The sequence below is a fragment of the Stegodyphus dumicola genome, chromosome 2 (genome assembly GCF_044657685.1).
Source record: "Stegodyphus dumicola isolate Sdum_Otavi_A_Nest chromosome 2, ASM4465768v1".
NCBI lineage: Eukaryota > Metazoa > Arthropoda > Arachnida > Araneae > Eresidae > Stegodyphus > Stegodyphus dumicola.
Window position 1 is genome coordinate 207,973,759 of NC_140769.1, and position 23,994 is coordinate 207,997,752.

Genomic DNA, 23,994 nt, shown 5'->3' on the forward strand with positions numbered 1-23,994 from the left:
AAATAATAAAAAATGAACATCATGCCTCTAAGTTTCATTGCATCTCTAATGAACGAAATAAGTTCACATGTTCTTGGAACAGAATGTTTTCACATTTTAAACATTGCATTCACGTTCTTCTGTCCTTAGCACGAAGGCAAAGAATTTATCACATCTTTCATACTTAGTTGTTTCGAATTTCATGTATTCGTTTTAATTCTTCGTCGAAACTTCAGCTTTTGCTATATGCATCAAATTCATGCAGTACGTTAGTTTCTCGGTAAAGTATTAATCTCTGATACTTATTTCATTGTAATGCTAAGTCCTTCAAAAACAGACTTCTGTGTCTGGTTGGTGGATTAGCAGTTGAATGTAATATAATTCAAGCATTTATTACAGCAACATTCAGTGCAGGAAAGAAAATTACCATTGGCCACCTCACCTCCTTGTTATTCTGGCAATTGAATAATTGGATGATATTTCATCCCCCATATCCACTGCTCCTTTAGTCATATTATAAAAACATATACAGTCAAAGGTCGTTAATCCGGACTCGTCGGGACTTTGGCGATTCCGGATTAACGATTTTTCCGGATTATAGATCATCAGTTTAAATCTCGTAAGATGGTGGGCAGAAATTCTAAAATTAAAAATATGAAACTGTAATTTATGAAATAAAGAACAATTATGATCTAAAGGGTATCAAAATTTACAAAAAAAAAAAAAAAAAAAAAAGCTTAATATTTATTTGTTTACTTTATTAAACATTTCTTTCAATGTAAGTTGTTTAAGTTGCTTCATTTTATGTGATACTACTTTCTCTTTAATTCTATAAACAGACATAATTTCTTGTTCAGTTACAAAGTTTCGCTGTTTAAGTCCCCTTAATTGCTGTGCCAAGAATACCGACTTGTCAATCGAAAATTTTTCGTTTTCACTAACCTCTCTGTCACATTCTTCATGTTTCATCCATTTTTTTTAAGCAATTCCACGTTTTATTTGTTGGACATCGAAACATACTTTCGTTTTGTAGATCCTTTGGAAGTTCCAGCATCGGAAATTCTATTTGACATAATCGAAAGTTCAAGTTTACTTTTATAAAATTGCTCTTACAGTCTGCAAAAAATAATAAGCAGGATCCAATTCGAAGATTAAGGAACAACGCAATCATTAACATTAACTGAAATAGAGAATTAGATAATTTTAGTTTACACCGTCCGTTATACATTAAACGCACAGGCGAAAACGTATTCTGCACTTGCGCACACGCATATGCGCAGTAGTCAAGGTCTTACGCGTACACATAAAACGTCTGTGGCAATGCGGCACATGCGCAGAAAGTTTTTAGCTTTGAGATCAGGATTATAGATCGCGGCACATGCGCAGAAAGTTTTTAGATTTGAGGTCCGGATTATAGATCATTCCGGATTATGGGTGTCCGAATTAACGACTTTTGACTGTTCCTGACGTTCCTGACGTTTTATTTTCTCCAATAGTACCATCTATAGTATAATCGTTATATAATGTTGAAAGCATAAGAACAGTTTTTCCTTTTTTAGGAACATCAGGAATTATTGTTTTATTTTTTTCGAAACCAAAACACTGTAGAAAATATTCCTAGTTTCATCTTCAGTTTCCGAAATGCAGTCTTCATCTCTTTCAAATATTTCTAATAAATCTCACAGGCGTTGCATCTCCAATTCATAGGGAGTCATTTTTTTCACCATAATGCAATTAGAAATTTTTCAGAATTTAATGTCAAGTACTTCTTTAAAATCACTTGGGAGTAGAAATATTTACTGTTACACTCTAGGAATAAATTTCTGAACTAAATATTCAGTCAGAAAAACACTTACACGGACAGGCGCGTGGGGTGTGTCATACCCCAGTTCCAACAAAATACCAATCTTTTTCTGAAACACACAGGCAAGGAAAAAGTGGTTCTGAAAGTCAACGACAACGAGAAACTCAGCTACTGAAAGCAGCACAGAATTTCAGTTTCACAAGTTAGGAATATTCCACTTATATGTGGGGTAGGGGTATGATATACCCCACGCACTTTAAAAAAAAGTAGGGCTTCAAAAAAAGTTTTTCATTCCGGTTCAACTAAAAAACTATACAGTCAAAAGTCGTTAATCTAGACTCGTCGGGACTTCGGCGATTCCGGATTATCAATTTTTCCGGATTATAGATAATCAGTTTAAATCTAGTAAGATGGCATGCAGAAAAATTTATAGTTTTATAAAATTAATAGATTTATAAAATTAAAAATATGAAACCGTAATTTATGAAATAATGAGCAATTATGATCTAAAGGGTATCAAAATTTACAAAAAAAAGCTTTATATTTATTTGTTTACTTTATTAAACATTTCTTTCAATGTAAGTTGGTTAAGTTGCTTCGTTTTATGCGATAATATTTTCTCTTTAATTCTATAAACAGACATAATTTCTTGTTCAGTTACAAAGTTCCGCTGTTCAAGTCCTATAATCGCTGTGTCGAGAATCCCGACTAATTTGTCAATCAAAATTTTTTCGTTTTCAATAACCTCTGTGTCACTTTCTTCACTATCGGAAGCGAATTGTAATGACGAGGAATTTGATTTAAATCATATCAAAGATGGAGCACATGGCGATGAAATACTACATTTAGTAAGGAATTATAAGCCAAATAAAATAAAAACATCTGCTCTGAAGATAAGGATAGTGCTGACAAATCAACTTCCAATTCATTGCGCTCTGTGACGTTCCCCAACCCCCGCAGAGCAGCGCGAAATTGATAAACAGATTTCGGAATGTTTAGAGAAACAAAGGATATGCCTTTATCCATTTTTTGCAGCAATTCCACTTTTTGTTTGATGGACATCGAAACATACTTTCGCTTTTTAGATCCTTTGAAATTTTATTTGACATAATTGAAAGTTCAAGCTTACTTTTATAAAATTGCTCTAACAGTCTGCAAAAAATAATAAGCCGGATCCAATTTGAAGATTAAGGAACAATGCAATCTGCAACATTAACTGAAATAGATACAGTCAAAAGTCGTTAATTCGGACACCCATAATACGGAATGATCTATAATCCGCACCTCAAAGCTACAAACTTTCTGCGCATGCGTCATCACGACGCATGCGCACAGGCGTTTACGAGTGCGCGTAAGACCTTTACAGATGCGAATATGTTTTTGCGCATACGTGTTTAATGTGTAACGAACGGTATAATCTAAGCAAAAATTATTTAATTCAGTTAATGTTGCAAATTGCGTTGTTCCTTAATCCGGCTTATTATTTTTTGCGGACTGGTAGAGCAATTTCATAAAAGTAAGCTTGAACTTTCGATTATGTCAAATAGAATTTCCGATATATATTTACTAATATGTAATTTGTATCTACAAAGCGAAAGTATGTAGTGAAGAAAGTGACCCACAGGTTATTGAAAACGAAAACATTTCGATTGACAAATTAGTCCGTATTCTCAACACAGCAATTATAGGACTTGAACAGCGGTACTTTGTAACTAAACAAGAAATTATGTCTGTTTAATAGAATTAAAGAGAAAGTATTATCACATGAAATGAAGCAACTTACATGGAAAGAAATGTTTAATAAAGTAAACAAATAAATATTAAGCTTTTTCTTTTTGTAAATTTTGATACCCTTTAGATCATAATTGTTCTTTATTTCATAAATTACGGTTTCATATTTTTAATTTTGTAATTTCTGCATGCCATCATACCAGATTTAAACTGATGATCTATAATCCGGAATCGCCGAAGTCCCGACGAGTCCGGATTAACGACTTTTGACTGTATCAGCAATTCAGTGTTGGAAGACAGAGCCCTATGAAGGCTTGGTGAAAAAGGGGGCCGTCACGTGCGCAACTCAGTTTGGGACGGAAAGCAAAAGAATAGAGAGCCTGTTTGAGAGTTACATGTGATTTTTAATTTATTCTTTACTTGACTATTTACTTCTAGTTGACCATTGTACTTAGTCTCCATGAATTAATACTGACTGTCATTAGCCTTTTTACGTCTCCTGACCAATTAGAGACGTCTTTTATTATTACACCTATGTCACAATCCCTTTCTTTCTTAGGGCAGCGCCACACTGGATACTTCCTGCTGAGCAGTTGGTTTGTCTATCTAAACAGTCACCAACATCTGTGGATGATCACATGTTCAGGTGCGAAAAATGTAACTTAGACTGATTTTATTTCTTTCAACTGAATTAAATCTGCCTTCTACAAGTAGTTTCATACGAAACTAAAAGAGAAAAGTACTAGTGAACATAAAAACACTAAATCGAGATGCAATGTACATGTAATGATGATAATTATATGATTGACGCTAAATTAGAAAATATTGATAAGCTATTTATGGTAACAAAATGACTGAAGATATATCGAACCGAAATAAATTGATACTTTTTTTTTGGTTCAGTTCCGGTTTTCATTGATACTAAAATGACTGTTTTTTCTGGTTTTCGGTTCAGTTCCTGTTCGAAGCCCTGACAAAAGTGTGCATTTAAGTAATACTGAAATATTTTAATTTTTTTGAGGGGTGGTATGTGTGTGGGGAGGTTAATACCATGAATTATGTTCCAGATAAATTATAAAATTTTCTGGAGCAAAATATTTGCATAATACTTTTATGAGGATAATCAGTTTATTTAACATTTTCTTCTGAAAGCAGACTTCCTTTTGTTAAATCTTGTAATATTTCAATTGAAAATTTGGAATATGTTTTGAAATTGAATGACAGATTTAAATAGTGTTACAAAATTGGGTGTTGTCAAATTATCTATGATAATCAAAAATTGAAATACCATCATTGGGTGTTCTGAGGAAGTATATCAAAGATAAAAATAAAGATTATAGTTTCAAGTTTAGTAATTCAATAATTCGAAATTTTCAGTAATTGAAAATTTCTTGATTTGAAGGATAAAATTAATTTCTTTAATCCAGAAGGAACCTTTTACAAGTGAAGTTAAAATTCTATATTTTCTTTAACACTTTACCGACCGCTAGCGGTTCAACAGCATGCGCATGTTCGACCAGCTGCTCAGCAGCAGATTCTCCCTAATAATAAAATGCAGATGATATAGCAAAAGGCAATTGTTTAATCACCATGGCTACCGATTAATAGGTTATTTTTAGGGAGCCCCGAGAAAAAAGGCGATTAATAGGCTATCGGTCGTAGCTGTTGGCGTAAAAAAGCCGATTATTAGGTTATCGGTCATTAGGCGTTAGCAATAGAAAGCCGATTAATGGGCTATTGGTCGGTAGGCATTGGTGAAAAAAAGCCGATTAATAGCCGATCAGTCGGTAAAGTGTTAATAAATCAAATCCAGTCATGGTGTCTTGCTATGCCAATATGAGCGAATTTCCCATAGAATCCTTCACAGAGGTATCTCTTTCTTACAAGGTAGATAGCTTAGTGTTCTTTGCGATAATCCAGCAATCTAGATGATGGTTTTCTATCATTTATTTAATAAGTAATTGGATTAAAAATTTTTAAGAGCCTGTGCCCTGTCTAAATATGCAGTAAAATTAATTACTAAATAGTGATGAATCGTCAAAACCAGGGATTGTCAACATTTTTTTTTCCATTGACTCCTTTTAAAAGAATGGTTTTCTTCATAGACCTCTGTTCATTTTTCTCTGTAATATACAGCATATAACATAATCATAATACAAATAATTGCTCATAAATAACTTAGATAACAGTTAGACTAAGAATACAAACAAAAGTTTTCAAAAATTGGTCTATTAGATTTATGTTTTACTTTTTGTATTATTATTTTTAATTTTACAAATATAAACAAGTTTTTAGAAATAAGATCACAGATTCTAATTTGCATGATAGTTAGATTTTAATTTTAATGGCTGCATTTGATGTATTGATGCAGTTTTCTTTTTTTTTTAAGCCCAAAGGGCATTAGTCCAGAAAGGCTATTAATTTCATTTTGGCATATTTTGCATTGATTCACTTTTCAAACTGTTGCCACCAAGTATTAAAGCCCTGAATTATATTAAAAATAATTAAATAATGAAGAATCTGCATAAATGTATGCATGTTTCTCGCATTATATTAAAATAACGATACCTAGAGACATCAAATTTTGAATAACGTAATCGTCCACCGAATATGGGCATCTGGAAGCCCTAATTTGGAATCTGTTTTACTATCTATTTCATATTTTGTCAATTGCATTTGGACCTGATTTTGCTGTATCGAGCGGGTTAGACTCGGTCTTTTTTCTTTGATAACGGCAACAGTTAAATACCATCCTTACCTGATCACATGCAGAGCCTTAGATAGGGTTTTCAGTACCAGGAAACAACTGAAGATTTTGTGCCAATTTGGTAACATCAATCTGGCACCAGATAAATTATAAAATTTTCTGGTAAAATGCTGCTCCCGGGGACAGATGTTCCCCCTTACCCCCCCTAGGTACGCCACTGATCACGTGATCTCCATGTCGACACAGATGAGTTCATTGAAAAATGTGGAGATGGTCGTAATATTTTGGCTCGTCGGTGTTATTTTTACTTAGGCAAAGAAGTGAAATTTAATAAATATGGGAAAGAGACTAGAGCATGTGAAATGATAAATATTTAGTAAGCAAAATTTCAAGTTTATTAAAAATAGTTTTGAGATTGCTGGTCTAACATATAATTTTTATGGTAAACTGACTAAGTAACAGAACAGTGTTTTGTATAGAATGGGACAAAAAGAATAGCATAGTATAAATTCTGTAATTGATTTATTAAGCTGAAACAAATTAATTCTGAAACTATGATTGTGCAAGTTTTGTCTGGAAACAGCAAAACATTTTACAGTCAAAAGTTGTTAATCCGGACTCGTCGGGACTTCGGCGATTCCGGATTATAGATCATCAGTTTAAATCGCATAAGATGGCATGCAGAAATTCTAAAAAATATGAAACCGTAATTTATGAAATAAAGAACAATTATGATCTAAAGGGTATCAACATTTACAAAAAAAAGCGTAATATTTATTTGTTTACTTTATTAAACATTTCTTTCAATGTAAGTTGTTTAAGTTGCTTCGTTTTATGTGATAATACTTTCTCTTTAATTCTATAAACAGACATAATTTTTTGTTCAGTTACAAAGTTCCGCTGTTCAAGTCCCGTTAATTGCTGTGCCGAGAATACCGACTAACTTGTCAATCGAAATTTTTTCGTTTTCACTAACCTCTCTGTCACATTCTCCATGTCTTTATCCATTTTTTGCAGCAATTCCACTTTTTGTTTGATGGACATCGAAACATACTTTTGTTTTGTAGATCCTTTTGGAGCTCCAGCATCGGAAATTCTATTTGACATAATCAAAAGTTCAAGTTTACTTTTATAAAATTGCTCTTACAGTCTGAAAAAAGTGATAAGCCATTCAAATTAATTCAAAGTTCGAAAATTAAGGAACAACGCAATCATCAACATTAACTGAAATAGATAATTAAATAATTTTAGCTTATACCGTTCGTTATACATAAAACGCGCACGCGAAAACGTATTCTGCGCTTGCGCACACGCAAATGCGCAGTCGTAAGAGGTCTTACACGCATGCGTAAACGCCTATGCGCATGTGTCAACGCGGCGCATGCGCAGAAAGTTTTAGCTTTGAGGTCCGGATTATGGGTGTCCGAATTAACGACTTTTGACTGTATTACAAAATTGCCGCTACAGGCACTGCTAATTAAGATATCATATCCATGCAGAATAAAAGCATATTGTGTTTTGAAGAATGGCAAAACATCATTGTTTATCCTCGTTCAAAGACATTTTCATGCAAAATTTGGTAAAGAACCACCACATTGTCCAGCGTTGAAGGGTGGGTGAAGCAGTTTCAGGATGTGGGCTGCTTGTATAAGAAAACCAGCCCAGGATGAACAGTAGCAAAAAAAAAAAAAAAAAAAAAAAAAAGTTACAAAACGTTTTTACCAAGTCCTAGAAATTCAAGGTGTAATGCGAGTTCTGAACTCAATGTGCCTCATAGATTGGTGTGACATGTGTTTCGGAAACATCTATAATTCCTGCCATATACCTTTCAAATGGTTCAGGTGTTAAAACCGTCGGACAAACTGTTGTGTAAAATTTTCTGTGAGAATTTGCAAATAAGCTGGAAGTAGATGGTTTTGCTAGTAGGCTTGTGTTTACAGATGAAGCTATTTTTCATGTTTCTGGCAAAGTTAATCGCCAAAATTTATGATTTTGGGGCACGGAAAATCCTCATTTCATTGGAACATGAGCATGATTCTGCAACATTTTCAACAGTTGTTTTGGTACTCTCTTCCTCCTGCAAAAAATCAGTTCATGGCTACATTTACCAAGATATGCTATCACAGTGGTTCTCTATTGGAGGAAGCAGTTCCTGGCTTCGTTTTGCAGCAAGGCGGTGCTTCACCACATTGTCATAAAACGTACACCAGTACCAGAACAGCAGTCTACCCCATTGCTGTATTGGCCAAAAAATATGCCATTGCTTTGTTAGCCTTCGGTATCCCCAGATCTCTTGTGTTTTTTTTCCTGTAGGGTTTTGTTAAAGATAAGGTGTTCTTGCCTCCATTTCCTCAGGACTTACAAAAACTGAAGCAGCTGATAACTAAAGTCTTTGAATCATTAACAAGGATATTCTATCACAGGTGTGGTAGAAACTGGAGTACCGCATAGATATTTGCAGTGTTCCCGGAGGGGTTTACGCAGAACATATATAGAAACTTGGATAACTATAATTTCACTGTAAATTTGATCTGTCATAGAACGAGGATAAACAATGATCTGTCATAGTAATTGCAGCATTCACAGGTATTCTTTTTGACCCATTTAATATAAATTCCAAAAAACTAATAAACAATTCAGAAATTAATTTTGGTTTCACGAACAGTCTTTTCCATTTTCCCGATTAAAATGCTGTTAAAGTACATATTTTTATGCGTTTAGTTATATTTTAGTTAGTTTTAGTAATTAGTTTAGCTTGTTAAATTTTAATATTTAGTTAGTTTTAATAGTAAATTAGTTAAATTGTAATGCTAATTTGAAGGATAAGTTTTCTCATAGCTTAATGTTATCAAGTAGCCATGGGCAAATATGATCACATTAAGTAGCATCTGCTGTATGATTAAAATTCATGGCATTTTTAATAATGTACTGTTCTACAATCATTAGTTATACACGATTAAATTTAAGTATTTCTGCTGAACCATATCTTTTAAATAACATTTTCACTTTTCATTTGCTTCTGTTGCTATTTATAAATATTATTATATTTTTAAGAATATTTTACATAAAATAAAAGTAAATTTTATATTTGGTTGTGAGTTAGATGAATATTTGGCTTCAAATTGAACCAGATATTTGGTATCTGGGAAGTTGCAATATCTTGCATAACTAATTAACACAGTAAACCAAGAAATTTATTAAATTAAAAAATTAATAGCTTTTTAATTGCTATCTATTTAGAATTTTTAAAATTTATATGAAATTTGAATTTATCCATGCACCAGATACATGCAGTTTTCCTTTGAGGTCTTTATAAGGCATATGCATTTGTTATGCGTTAAAACAATAACTTATTAATCAATAAAAATAATTAATAAAATAATATAGTAATAGCATAACATTAAAATAATTATTACCATTAAAAATGAATAATTTTACATAAAGCAGTGTAATGAGATTTATATCAACATGGGTTTGTATTTCTTTTGTAACATTTATTATTAATTATTGCAATGGTTATTTTTCAGTTGCATGGGCAAAACAAACTTAGGATGCATCAAAATACAAGGGAAACATTAAAAATATTCAGCTTTACTATTTTTACTTAATGCATACGAATTCTGGACCTTAGTTTGACTATTTTAAATAGAATAATGTTCATGAGGTTATTTTCTATGTAGTCAGTTAATTTTATTACATAAACCCCATTGTTAGGATCCCATGAACAGTCATGTACACTGGGCATCAAAACTAAAGGATAATGAGAAAAAATATGTTAACTAAGTTAATGTTGCAACCAGTGCCATAATTATTTATGTTAAGGAAATGCAATTATGTTAGAATTCTAGTCTGTAGTATTTGAAGCGAGTGTGGTTTCTGAGAATGATCAGTATTGGCTCAAAGGCATAAAGGCATTTAAGTGAAGGTCAAGAGTGGCAAATAATTTGTAGAATTGAGAGAGGTCAAACACGGACGTCGCCCAAGATTTGAATACCCATCAAAGTGTCATATCAAGAGTTTGGAACCACTTTTGAAGCTCCGTAATAGACAGCCTGGGCAAGGGCGACTAAGAGCAACAACTGCATCAGAAGACACTTTTCTGTTGCTAGCTCAAAGAAACCAAAGCTCTGCTAGCTCAAAGCTTCCAGAGGGGCCTGCTTAAACTGGTGTCGTCCTTATGTTCAGTGCAGCCTAGATGACTGGGCCCAGATATCATTTACTGATGTGTCCAGATATAGTCTGAAGAGTGAATCTAGATGTGTTTTGATTTGAATAGAGGAAAGAACACATAACTTGCCTTCCCTTGGCCTTGAAATGTCCTGTTTCCACGACCACAGTTTAATAGTTTGGGGAGGAATAATGACAAATGGCAGCACCCACTGAGCTGCATATCTGTCATGAAGGTTCTGTAACCACTGTGAAATATGTGGATGAGGTAATGGAACCGTAGGTTAGACTGTTTAGTAGTGCTGTTGGCCGAGAGTTTTTGCTAATGGATGACAATGCTCGACCTCTTTGAGCATATATAGTGTCAGAATACTTGCAGACAGAAGATATCACCAGTGGCATAGCTAGGATTCCAGCGCCTGGGAACAACTAAAGAATTTGCGCTCCTTTCTGTGTGCCAAGAATGGAAAACATTTCATTAAAAAATTTCGTAGTATCAATTTGGCACCACCTGGATGCTGCGCCCGGGAACAGATGTCCCCCTTTGCCCCACCCTAGCTACGCTACTGGATATCACTCAAATGGAGGCACTGAATATCAGCATGCTCAAATTTCTGCCTAGATCCTCCAGGAGCTGAAAAATACACTTTTAGAGGAGTGTGCAATTCTACAAGACCTAATCAACACTAAAGTCTATGAAATCAAGATGTGAGGTATGCATATCTGTCCCAGGTGACCATACACCATATTAAAAAAAAATTTTCCATAAAAGGTGATTTTTCCATCATTTTCCAGTTTCTGTATGTTTGGTTTTAATTTCAATATTTTGCGAATAAACTGCCGGACGTAATTTATTTTAATTAATGATTTTGTACAAATTTCTATTAATAATTTTTAATGAAGTATAACTTACGTTTCATTTCTGTCATTATTCTTTAATTTTGATAACTATTATATACACCTTATTGATTGCTGTGAGAATATTTGTTCCTAATACAGTGAAACCTTTAATAACATATCTTTCTCTCTTTTTTTAATATCCTAATATTTGATTCGGATATGTTTCGCATCATAATTGTGTACAATTATGTTCCGATTATTTCAGTTTTCCAAAGACTTTGATTATGATTGTCCTTCTACAAAGGGTTTTCTTATCTTTCTTTTGCTTACTCTCATTTATGTTGCATGTTTATATTAGATGTAACATCTCCAAGTTAGCTTTATTTAGATGGTGGTGCATGTAGTTATAATTGAGCTTTATTTAGGTGGTGACGTGTAGTTATAATTATGATTGTTTTTCCTGGTTCATAAAAAATGGTGCAATTTTGTCAAAATTTTGGGATGCGAAATTATGTTGGGTGTAGAAGAGCTAGCAAAGGTAAAATATCATAGATTCTAATATATGCTCCATGTGCTTCCATGATATATAATATTATGCCAAGCAATCAGATAGCAAATCAGGGCCTGTAATATTATAAGCTATAATCATAAGTGTCTAGTGTTTTCTTTCGATTCTGAATGGCAACATCACCCTATGAATGCTCAATATTTTACAGTTATGAAATTAATATACCTCGTTCCAAGGTATCATGTTGGAAGATTGATAAATTCTATTGGAGGGAAAGAAAAAAATTCAAAATCTGCAAATATATCACATACACATGCTGAATCTTATATATTTAGTTCATTTCAGTCAGAAGTGATAATTAACAGATTATTTATGCGATTTTAAAACCGGTGCGCCCACACTGAGGGTACACGCCAATAGATGGCAGCACCAGTCTTCTCCTTTTCTTTTCTGTGACATAACAGAATTCCTTTATTATTATAACAGTTTATGATGTAATAATTTTTCATGATTAATTTATAAGTCTTTTAGGATTAAATATTATGTTCATGGAGGAATTGGGAGTTTATTGACTCTGCGCTAGGACTGAATACAAGTATATTTATTTCATTTATTCTTTGTGTACTCAGCTCAAGTTTTATTCCTCTGTGTTTAGTTAAAATTTTTATTTCAGCACTTATCCCTTTCCCAAGAGAAAGACTCTCGGATTTCAAAATTGCCCTCTGGGGTCAAAACTTTACACAATTTTGGGGTTCCTTATCTTCAAGGCAGATGTTTTTATTTTATTTGGCTTATAATTCCTTACTAAATGTAGTATTTCATCTCGATGTGCTCCATCTTTGATATGATTTAAATCAAATTCCTCGTCATTATAATTCGCTTCCGATAGTGAAGAAAATGACACGGAGGTTTTTGAAAACAAAAAAATTTTGATTGACAAATTAGTCGGTATTTTCGACACAGCGATTATAGGATTTGAACAGCAAAACTTTCTTTGTAACTGAACAAGAAATTATGTCTGTCTGTAGAATTAAAGAGAAAGTATTATCACATAAAACGAAGCAACTTAAACAACTTACGTTGAAAGAAATGTTTAATAAAGTAAACAAATAAATATTAACCTCTTTTTTTTTGTAAATTTTGATACCCTTTAGATCATAATTGCTCATTATTTCATAAATTATGGTTTCAAATTTTAAATTTTATAATTTCCGCATGCTATCTTACCAGATTTAAACTGATGATCTATAATCCGGAAAAATCGATAATCCGGAATCGCCGAAGTCCCGACGAGTCTGGATTAACGACTTTTGACTGTGTTACATATATTTGTTATGGCACTTTCAAAGTTAAAACCCCTTCCTGAAATTCACGAAAAATATCACATCCATTGTAGTTCCCTTTAAAGAGCACATGCACGCCAGTTCCTCGGTAATTTCAAAGTTCTCATCAACATCGCTTATAAATAATATGAATTAAGCAGTATCATTTATATCAGTGCTTTCATCCATAGCTATGGAGCAAAATTTAAACTGGCCAATTTTTGATTCTAATTATGATGTCAAATTTTCATTGATGTTTTAGAAGTCATCGTTTTCGAGATAAGGTAACAGTCTCAAAATTATTTTTCTTGTGTGGACAATAAAACATTACAAACTTGGAGTATGCATTGTTTAATGAACTCCCCATTATTGACAGCTTTATTATTTTTAGCAATATTGTATGCTACAGTATAACTTGCATATGTAGCTGCTTCTTGGAGAGTGTTTACTTTCTAGAAAAATATTGTCGGCCTGATAATTTTTTACAAAGACTTTCTGCAATTTGTTTTCTTTCATATTCGGACATTGCTTTGTAATTTGAATCCTTATGTTTAGATGTGAAATGATGAGAAATGTTATATTCTTTGAAGATTGCTACAGCTTCATTGCAAATGAAACACACTGGTTTATCTTTTACAACTGTAAAAAAATATTTCCAGGTCCATTCATCATAAAAAGCACGGCACTCTAAATCAACTTTTATGTTTTTTAGTAGCCATTTTGGGGTTGAAATATTTTACAAATAAATCAAACAAGCACTAGGTATACTTTTTAATAATTTCACCACAATTCACAAAGATGCTATGTCTGCAGTCTTTCCATACACAATCAATAATAGAACTCGCACCAAAAGAAAAAGCTGCTGGCTGGAGCTTAAAATGTGCAGTCTGCCACATCATGTGAGGTCTAATTCGTCTATATTGGATTCCCATATGTTTACTCCCCGAGAAAGAGATGACGCTTGTTGGCGGCAATCGACAGCTGTAACAAAGAAAGAACTTCTACTTTTAACATTTTACTGATTAAAAGCTGTCTGTGCTTGCTATTTCCGTCGATTTATGTTTTGTAGAACAAAAATAGAGAAAGTAAAAAGATCATCAGTCCTTTGAAAAAAAGGAAGGAAAAAAGGAATATTTAAACAAAGTAGAAAAGGAGATTAATATATAAATTATATTTCTTTTAATTTGCCTCGGGGTGACAAATAAAAATTCCAACCGCGGGCCAGATAGAACTTTTCAGTGGCCCATAGTTTGCCCATCCCCTGCTCTATGTTATGTTAAAGTTTTAGGTGTGAATATAATGTGTTTTCTATTATTTATTGCTGATTTTTAAATGCTTTTCTTCATGTTTTGAAGATGTATCAAGTTTTATTTTGGCTTCTTTTTAATACTTGATTTCTCCTCAGTATATAAAATTCCAAGTTCTTCATATGATTGATTTTTTAATATTCAGTTTGATTTACTTAAATAGGACTTATTATCATTTTGTTTCTATTCAGTTTTTTGGGAGTGAGTGGGTGATACTAGCTTTTTTTTTATATGTTTCTTTCAAAATTGCAATCGCCAAAATAGGATGATTGGGGGAATTAGCAATTTTTTTAAATGCACCCCACTAACTCATAATATGTAATCTTATGGGGGTTCAGAGCCAGATTTGGAATTGGTAAGGCCCTATGTTATTTGAGTTATGGGGCCTTTTAAAAGTCTGTTATACTATATTTTAATTTTTTAGAACACCCCAATATTTGGTATAACTTATATGTAAATCCTACACTGTGGGGGGGGGTTGCCTAAGAAATAATATATAATTATTTTTTGCATGTTTCATTTGTTGTGCAGTCTTCTCGGAACCAATGAAATGATTTATGTGATTATTTTATAAATTTGTCTTGTATGATTTTTGTTAATGAAATAGTATATTTTATTATTTTATGTATTGTTTGTTATGTGATTAGTATTTTCTTTACTTTAAAATGAGTTGTCTTTTTGATATTGTATTTTTCTAATAATTAGGTGGTAATGAATGGTAAAGTATTTGCTCCACTAAATCACTGTACAAAGTTTCATCTCAAACACCTTGGAGCCTAGTCTGAAGTGAGTATTGCTATCATGCAAAATAATGCTTTCACTTTGCAGGCAAAGTTTAATACAGAATTTATGTTTGTGATGTTATGATTATCTGGAATTATTTCAGTAGTAAAAAGTGTTTGAGTAAAAACTTTGCATAAAGTGCACATTGTTAGTTTTGTCTGACAGAAAGATAATTAGTGTCAAATCAGTTTTTTTCGAGTAAATTTTGAAGTGTACTGAGAAAATGTTCATTTTCTGCCTTTCGTATATTTTGTTCAAAAACAAGTTGCTGGTTTTGGACTAAGTGTGGAACAGTCTTATTTCTAGTAGTAGTTTAAAAAGTTTAAGAGCTTTCCACAATCAGCTGTTACTTTACAGGGAAAGCCAGAAGTATGGCTATAATGGAGCTGCTAACTCTTCCTGTAAAATGCTGGCTCCACATTTCCTAATTTCTAATTTCTTTGAATTTAGATCTTTTATGTCTTTCCATTGTTTCTAGTGTAGTTTTAGAAGAATGTTGATCATTAAGTGTTAAACAAAATGAAAATGTAAAAAATTTTGATGACAAATTCTTCAGAAAAATTAAGCTAATAGAACTTAAAATATATACATATTTAAAATTTGAATTTCGGGATAGTTTTCCTGATAAAAATATACATAGTTAAAATTTGAATTTCAGCATAATTTTCCTGAATAATTTTTATTTGATTTAACCTGATTCAGTCAATTATAGTCATTTTATGAAACACTTTATGAAGAATTATCTGTGTTTAATGGTATGTTATGGCATGTTTTATGCATATTAATGATAGATTATTTTTAAAAGCACATTAATAAATAAAAACTTTTTTTTTTCTTGTTTGGATTTTTATCAGTGTAAAATTATAAGACAATCAGAAAAGGGGAATGAAGCTTATCGAGTGATACATTTACCTTCAGTTATTTTATTTTTCATAATTGACAACTGTATCATTTGATGACTTTATGTTTGGGGAAATGAGGCAGTGCCAGTTCTTCAAACTAAAGAATAAAACAGCTTTAAACTGTTTGTCATTTTGAATGCTTTTACCATTCTTACTGATTTTTTCTGGATATTTGTTTATATTGTGGAAGCTTTCATTTCACCCACTTTACTCGGAATTAATGGTAAAAGTATTGAATTAAAACCACATTTCTCCAGCAGTTATGTGGCCTTACAATTATTCCAGTGTTCAGTTGCCCACACTGCAGCTATAACTTTCTGCTATATGTTAGTACCATTTTTGGGTAACGTGTTTTAATGTTGTCAGACATGTGATGGAAAAAATATATTTCAGGGTCCCCCTTGGCGAAAATTGGCAATTTTTTGTTGCCATTCCTGTTAATGTGCAATGCTCTTCCAAGTAAAATGGCATCCAAAACATAATGCAATAAAATTATAATCTCAGTAAACTGCATTTTAAATCAAAATAAAACAAATAAATAACATAAAATTAGAAATGCATGTCATCTAATCTGCGCAGTTCAAAAAGGAAATATCAACTTACCTTATTTGGAAATTTGTGTCTTCAGTGTGTAGCACACAGAATTCCTTAACAGAATCCAAAACCTGGTTAAAATTATCTGAACTAAATCTATGTACTGCTATCGCCTCATAAATTCCCAAAAGTAAGAATAAAAAATGTTCTTTATAATGCCGGACTGTTGATGACATTTCTCTTGAAAATCCCTATTAATTACACCCCACACATACCTTTGATAGTGTTGATCCAGCTTCTGAATGTTACTGCATAATTTACTGAGAAATAATGAATCTATTGCAGAAAGACAGTCGTATGACTTCCAGCAGTCAGATATGATTGTTGTTCCAGGTAAGATATTCCGTTGAATTATGAATGAATCATAGGGCATCTTCAAGTTAATCTTAATCACTGGGCAATAATTTTACAGTGTAAAGCAAAAAATAAGCAACTTGCTTAACCGACATTTAACGCAGAAATAAGCCATGAAAATTATTTTTCCCCAAATCAAATTCAGCACCCTGATCTTGCATTAGAACCAATCACGTCATGATAGGGTTTCCACGTTAAAATACTGAGGTTATCGTAACTGAAATCACTTAGTAATAAATGGTTTCCACTTAGCTAATTTGGCAATAATTCAAAGGATACCCCAAAATATAGACTACTCCATGCAACTCCAATTTAAAAGGGGGGGGGGAAATAAAAAAAAATCTGAGAGCTTTCAGATATTACGTCCAAAGGGGTTTTTCTTTAATATTTTGTGGTTGTTACCTTTATTTATTAAATATCATGTTTTGGCAATTAAACCATAAAATTTAATTCAAAAGCAATATGACAAAACATTTAAAAGTGCATATCTTTAGAATTTTTTTTTTACACAGTATTGCACGCTGGATAATTTTTAACAGTAGTGTCATTGCTCATTTTGAAATCATTTAGTTTCTTAATCAAAAACTCATAAATGCTTTACAAAATATGAAATAGATTATAAAACATTCCAAATGCCCATATTCGGGTGGAGACGTTAATTTTTCAAAATTTGATGGCTCCTAGGTACTGTTGTTTTATCACAGTGCAAGATATATACTTTTATGCAGATTCTTCATTATTTAATATCTTTAAATATAATACAGGGCTGTAACATTTGGTGGCAACAATTTAAAAAGTGATTCACTGTTTTTAGTGAATCAACACAAAGTGCCAAAATGAAGTTAATAGCCATTCTGGGGAAATTTCCGCTTTGGGCTAATTAAATTTCAAGTTTTAATACGCATTGTTTTCCATTATCATCTACAATATACTGTAACATTTGATATTTACCTCGCACATGTAGTCGCAACTCCCTCTGTATTTTCAAAATTTGTGTATTAACTGCAGGTGTTGCAAAGGTATAACTTGCAAGTAAATATCTGCTTTGTAATCACAGCCATATCCTTAACTTTCTCTGATTTTGTGTGTTTATTTTTGTTTTGAATTTTTTATTTTTATAATGGGCTTCTGGTATTTGAAATATTCAAAACAAAAGATATCCATTTTTTGCAGAATTATGAAATATTGCTGGAAAGTCGAGAATGATCTAGTTCCCTTAGAGTATTGCATATCACTGAAGTTCAACATTAAAACATGCAGACAGACGGTAAGAAAGAATGTAAGAAATTGGTTTGAAGAAAGCTGAAACTTAAAACAACTGATAATGTATTTACTGTTTCTGTAAGGAGTTTTATTTCAGGCACATTTTGCCAAGAAATGGAGATGGTGGATAGAATTATTTTGAGATCTCCTCATTGAAACTGAAAAATTGAAGCCCTTGATGCTAACATTGTTGCCTAAGTTAACATTAGTTGAAATTCTCATTCGAGAATAACATAATTATCATATTTTATACTTTATTGTTTCAAAATATGTATTTACTTCTGCAGGTAATCCATTGGCAGTGTTTTAATTTCTGCTTGCCAAAGCTTAATTCCACACTACCAGTTCTAACTACAGTTCGAAAATTTGAAGTTTTTTAAAGCATAGAGTTAGTGAAAAGAAAATGTACTTTATTGTTAAAGGTTGGTCACCTCATAGGGCTGTGTGGAGATTTGAAGTTTCCACATAATGGATAAGGTGATTAAGTGCTATTAATTATAATTATTAACATTAAAACAAAGAAAGAAGGAGCCTTTTTCAGGAAAACATGGAATTTTAGCATTACATTAAGAGTCGTACAAGTATTGTTTTATGAAATTTTATTGTGATATTTGGAACTTCACTTTGTACTAAAAAATTGAAAATAATACTGATTTAAAATTTGCATTATTACCCAAATTTTTTTTAAAGCTTTAGTCCATATAATTAATACATAATTTTTTCCAACATTTAAGGTTTGATCCTTAGAGGGGGGGGGGCTTGTAAAAAATGAAAAAGATGTTTGTAAATTGTGATATGAAATTGCATTTTTGAAAAGGACTGCATTTGACAGTATTCAGAATTTAGCCTGTTTCTGTGTTTTATTTATTGTGCTAAGGTGGTGTATTTAATTATGGCAAAGCACACTAGGGCTATCTGCCTAAGGGGAGGGATGCCTTCGTGGAGGACGTTCTAAGGGAAACTGGCTCGTATGCACGTAACACATGGGGAAAACCACGAAAACACCCATGCAACCAGCCCGTTCGCGGGATTCGAACCTCGGACCGAACTACCAGTGTTCAGCGATTTTACTGCTCGGCCGCTGGTGGGCCTTATTGTGCTAAGGAAATTTGAGGTAAAGCCTTATAAATTCTTTTTTTATCTCATTTTTGAGCAATTTGGCATTTGCTACAGCTTCAATATGATGAATGGTGTATACATACTAGTTGTAGAATCTACAAACTTGTTTAATGTTTTGTAGTTGGGGATATATATTAATTTCATCCACTCATCAGAGGCTCTTCAATCTCAGTGTAATGTGTCATTGGCTGCTGCAAATGTTCTTCCTTAACAAAAATTAATTTCCTCTGTTTATAACTAGCAATTAAAATGATGGCTAAATGTAAAAATAATTCAGTGGGAAGAATATAAGGAAGTAATAAACAATGGTAAAGGCATGAAAAATTCAAATTTGGAAATTTATATATTAGAAGTTTAAAGTTGAGCATAGAAAAATGTTAATGCAATAATAGTTTTTTATGCTTTTCTTTGAACATATAATATAAAAAGAAATCTGTGATGTGAGAATAAGATAAAAAAAAAGTTAATACAGAAATTTATCCTTATTACAAAGATATGCTCTTAATAGTTACATGTTATAAAAATTAGATACATAATAAACTTACAAATGTTGTAGATGAGTAAAGCTTTTTATAGTCTTACTATAAAAAGCTTATAAAAATGAGATACATAATAAACTTGCAAATGTTGTAAATGAGTAAAGGTTTTTGAAGTACAAAGCATCTAAGGGAAAAATTACAATCTGAAAACTTTAGATATGTCTTAATGACAAAAAAAAAAAAAAGAAAAGAAAAAAAAAAAAAAAAAGAAACTAAGTAAAAAAATTAAAATCTATACAAACATGCAATAGAATTCAAATAGTCTGTGAGCACTTGTAATCTGGTTTTAATTTTTAATATTAACAGAATTTTGGTTTTAGCTTCTACATCAGTGCTGTTTTTATGAGTGCGCATCATGAACATTAGCAAATTTTTTGCTTTAAATCAATCCTTGTTTCTGGATGCAAGCTTTTTTAACATTCATTTTAAATGTATATGATTAATTTACTTTTAAAATTCTCTGGCATCTGTCAAGAATTTATTCGTCTGCACCTTTTCAGATATCGCATTCAAACAAATAGCTGCTGACTCTCCTGTTTTTTTTTTTTTTTTTTTTTGTCACATCTTCTGGTCTCCCCATAGATGGCCAAATCTCCCAGTTTTCAATTTTTAGCCTTTGTTTATGAAAGTATTTTCATGTCAATAAATGAAACTTGAACTCTGCATATTTTGTTATCCCACCCCATTGTTACTTTCATCAGCATATTTCAGTTGTCATTCTTTCTTGTAAAATTATTATCTTTCTTACTTGGAATGTTCTTTTAAAAGGAAATTGCGGAATGAAATTGTACAAAAATTATAAAATTTATGGTATTCAATTAAATATTAATATATTGTATATCAGAATAACATAAATAGTTCAAGTATGTGAATTATGTTTTATAAAATGAATAAAACAGTTTAAAGTTCTTTTGAAATACATCGGTGCACAGTGTGAAAACTTCCTAGAAATTTTTAGTTTTCGGCATTTGATTTTGCATGCTTTAAGGCTGGCAGCTATAATATAGTTTCTTGAAAATAGCAATTATAAAGATTTTCGTGCATAGGAAATGAGAAGCATAAAGGAAAAAATGCTGAAGAACAAATTTTTCTTTTTAATAAATCTGAGGTTTCAGCTGTAACATTGATAAGTCATTTATTCAATTCAAAATAAGTTCTGCTTTGTCTCTAGATAGGCAAAAGCTTAAGGAATTGTAGTATGCATGCATGTGTAATACACACACACGCATGCACACTATAATTTCATAAGCTTCTGTCATAGCTTTTTACTTGAAATATATATATATATAAACTTAATGCATCTAAAGTTAAGATTAAATTGGAATCAAAGCAATTCCTCAACAATATTAATAATTGCAACCATGTATAAGAGGTTATATATATGAGATAATATAATCAATATTTCTTTCGTAAATAAATTATTATCTTACTTTGAAGCTATTGAGCAAGTATTAGAAAACCTTGTTTTTGAATTCAATGAATTTTAGATCATTCAATAAAAGCTAACCATATGCTGCATAAAAGACATTGAGAGGTGTAGGACTAAGCCTGTGATATCATAATATATGCAGATATAATTTATTGTTTTAAACTGAAAATAAGGAGTAATAGTTTATTATTCTAAATGTGTATTTAATGCTTTTTAAAATTTACATTTGTAAGATTAATCTTTGGTTTTACTGAAAATTATTATCAGTTGTTTATTTTAAATAACATAAATGAACCTTAAATCTACCATTTATAAAGGTTGTAAGCAGTGTTGCAGACTCATGTGTTTGTATCTCATACAGTTTAATTCAGAATTTTTAAGCCTTGGCAGTAGCATAGCTGCTAAGTTTCCCACTTATTAAAAAATCTCCAAATAGATTGCTTTATTTGATGGTTTTTAATTTTTAGCCTTTATTAAGGAAAATTGTCCTCACAGTAAAATAAGTTTATAGAATTAATGAAACATAAATTGTGCTTTCCTGCAAATTTTATAAGATCTGAAGACATCTGCATTTTTTTTTTTTTTTTTTTTTTTTTAAATTTTTTTTACTACTAGTGTTTAATTAGTTAATATTTGTGTTTAATTTTGTTTCACGTCCATAAATAGTACATTACCTAATTTATTCAGATGATATTATGTGCAGTGATTTAATTTTTTTTTTCATCCCATTTAATAGTGTTTTGATAAATAAAGCTTTTTCCTTACTCAGTGTAAAATTAGACAAAGGGCATAGAATTTTGAATATTTAAATAATACATTTTGCATTGAGAATTGTATAAATAGTTTAATATCCATAATCATGCATTTTAAGTTGATCTGCATTTTAAAGTGAATAAAAATGGCACAACTTGCAGTGCAAAAACTTCCATGAGAATGATTTCCTATATTTCAAGATTGGCAGCTACATCATCATTTTTAATCAAATTTCATGTCATGGAACACTTTTAATTCTGCTATTTGCACAACCTATTTTACCCCGATCACAAAATTATAATCCATTATTGCATAACACATTAAGTGGATTGATTTCATTATTATCTGAAATTTTTAAGCTTTAGCATTAACATAAGCAAAAATAATTTCTTTTATGGCAGATGAGCATCATACATAATTATATTTTCATTTCCAAACCCTCTGACTGGCTAAACTTCTTGGATTTACTCTTCAAGAATTATATTTAAATAATGTCTGTTAACTTAATTTGTGTGAATATATAATATTACGTTTTTCTCTTCCTGACACCAGTTGTTACGTTATTTTCTTCCTTCATGTTCGCACGGGGTTTATGGATTTGGAGTGAATAACGATGACACTGGATGAAGTATCGAAACACACTTTATTTAGCCAATATTATTCAGAACAGCTCCAATAACACTTTTTACAGTCATCAAAAATCTACTATAAACACGCTGGAACAATCAGCGACACAGCCTTCACACTGTCAGACAATAACGGTGGAGATGGCTTTACTGCAAAGCACCAGAGTATAGCTTCCGACTCTGTTTGGTCGTTCTCGGAACTCCACGTACTCACGAGACTCTCTACGCGATGCACTCGACGATACACAAGAGTATAGCTCTCGACGATGCACTAACTCTCGATGCACTCGACGACCAACTTGGCACTGGACTTCGAGACACTCGCTCAATGACTGACTGACTATCAGCTCGCTAGACGAGGCACACACACATTAACTGACTGCGCGGACCAGCAGGATTTATATAGCTTTTGGCTTGTGTTCAAGAACATTCTGGGCTAAACCGGTAAGGATTCGTTCCAGAAGGTTCTCCATCCGTCCATGGCATAGCGCCAAATGTCGCCAAGTAGAGGATTTCTCGCCAAATGTGGCAACCCTGCTATACCTTGCCATTTTATGGCAACCCTAAAACTGCTCTGCATCATACCCCACCTGTACATTTCGTAACAATATTTTAGTCTCTATTTTCATGTATTTAAATTCAGTAAAATGTTTACATCAATAAAGCCCCCCCCCAAAAAAAAATAAAATAAAATAAATTTTCAAGTTAATATATATCTAGTAAAAAAATGTTGTGCCCATATATAGGCAGTCATGTTACTCAGGGCCCATACAATATCAGTATCTATTAAATGCAGTTTTTTGCAATGATGAAAATAATGTACTCTGCTCAAAAAAAAAATGGGACAGTCCTATATCTCCCGATCTACTAAGCCGATTGACAAAATTCAAATTGCGTTCTTCATGTCTCGAAAGCGCGACTTAGGATATATATTAGATTTATATATAGAACTATTCTAACATAGGTATTTTGACACAAAATCGGACTTTTTCTGAAATAACATACCAATTTTTTTACATATTTCGGTTCTACGACTCAAATTATACACGTTACACATGGGAAAAACCACGAAAATGCCCAAGCAGCCAGCCCGTTCGCGGGATTCGGACCTCGGACAGAACTACCAGCGTTCAGTGACTCTATCGCTCGGCCGCTGTTTCATCACGAGGAAAAAAAAAACATCTTTAGGTGACATCCACACACATCACTGGATAAACTCCTGAATCTTCAAATAATTCGAATGAGAAAATCATGGGATTCTCCATTT

The 23,994-nt window shown here is 32.1% G+C and overlaps 1 protein-coding gene across 4 annotated transcripts in view; it reads left to right on the top strand.

Annotated features, from left to right (window-relative positions):
- The window catches only part of LOC118200961 (uncharacterized), an 85,927-nt gene that overhangs the window by 14,285 nt on the left and 47,648 nt on the right, over positions 1–23,994 (top strand). Inside the window, exons 2-4 of one of the 4 annotated variants that reach the window (XM_035372954.2) lie at positions 4,074–4,160; positions 15,071–15,151; positions 18,172–18,265. In XM_035372954.2, coding sequence (XP_035228845.1) covers positions 18,253–18,265 — 13 coding nt within the window. In that variant the 5' untranslated portion in view covers positions 4,074–4,160; positions 15,071–15,151; positions 18,172–18,252. The remainder of the gene's footprint in view (positions 1–4,073; positions 4,161–15,070; positions 15,152–18,171; positions 18,266–23,994) is intronic. The other 3 variants (XM_035372958.2, XM_035372955.2, XM_035372957.2) reach the window with 3 other exon arrangements.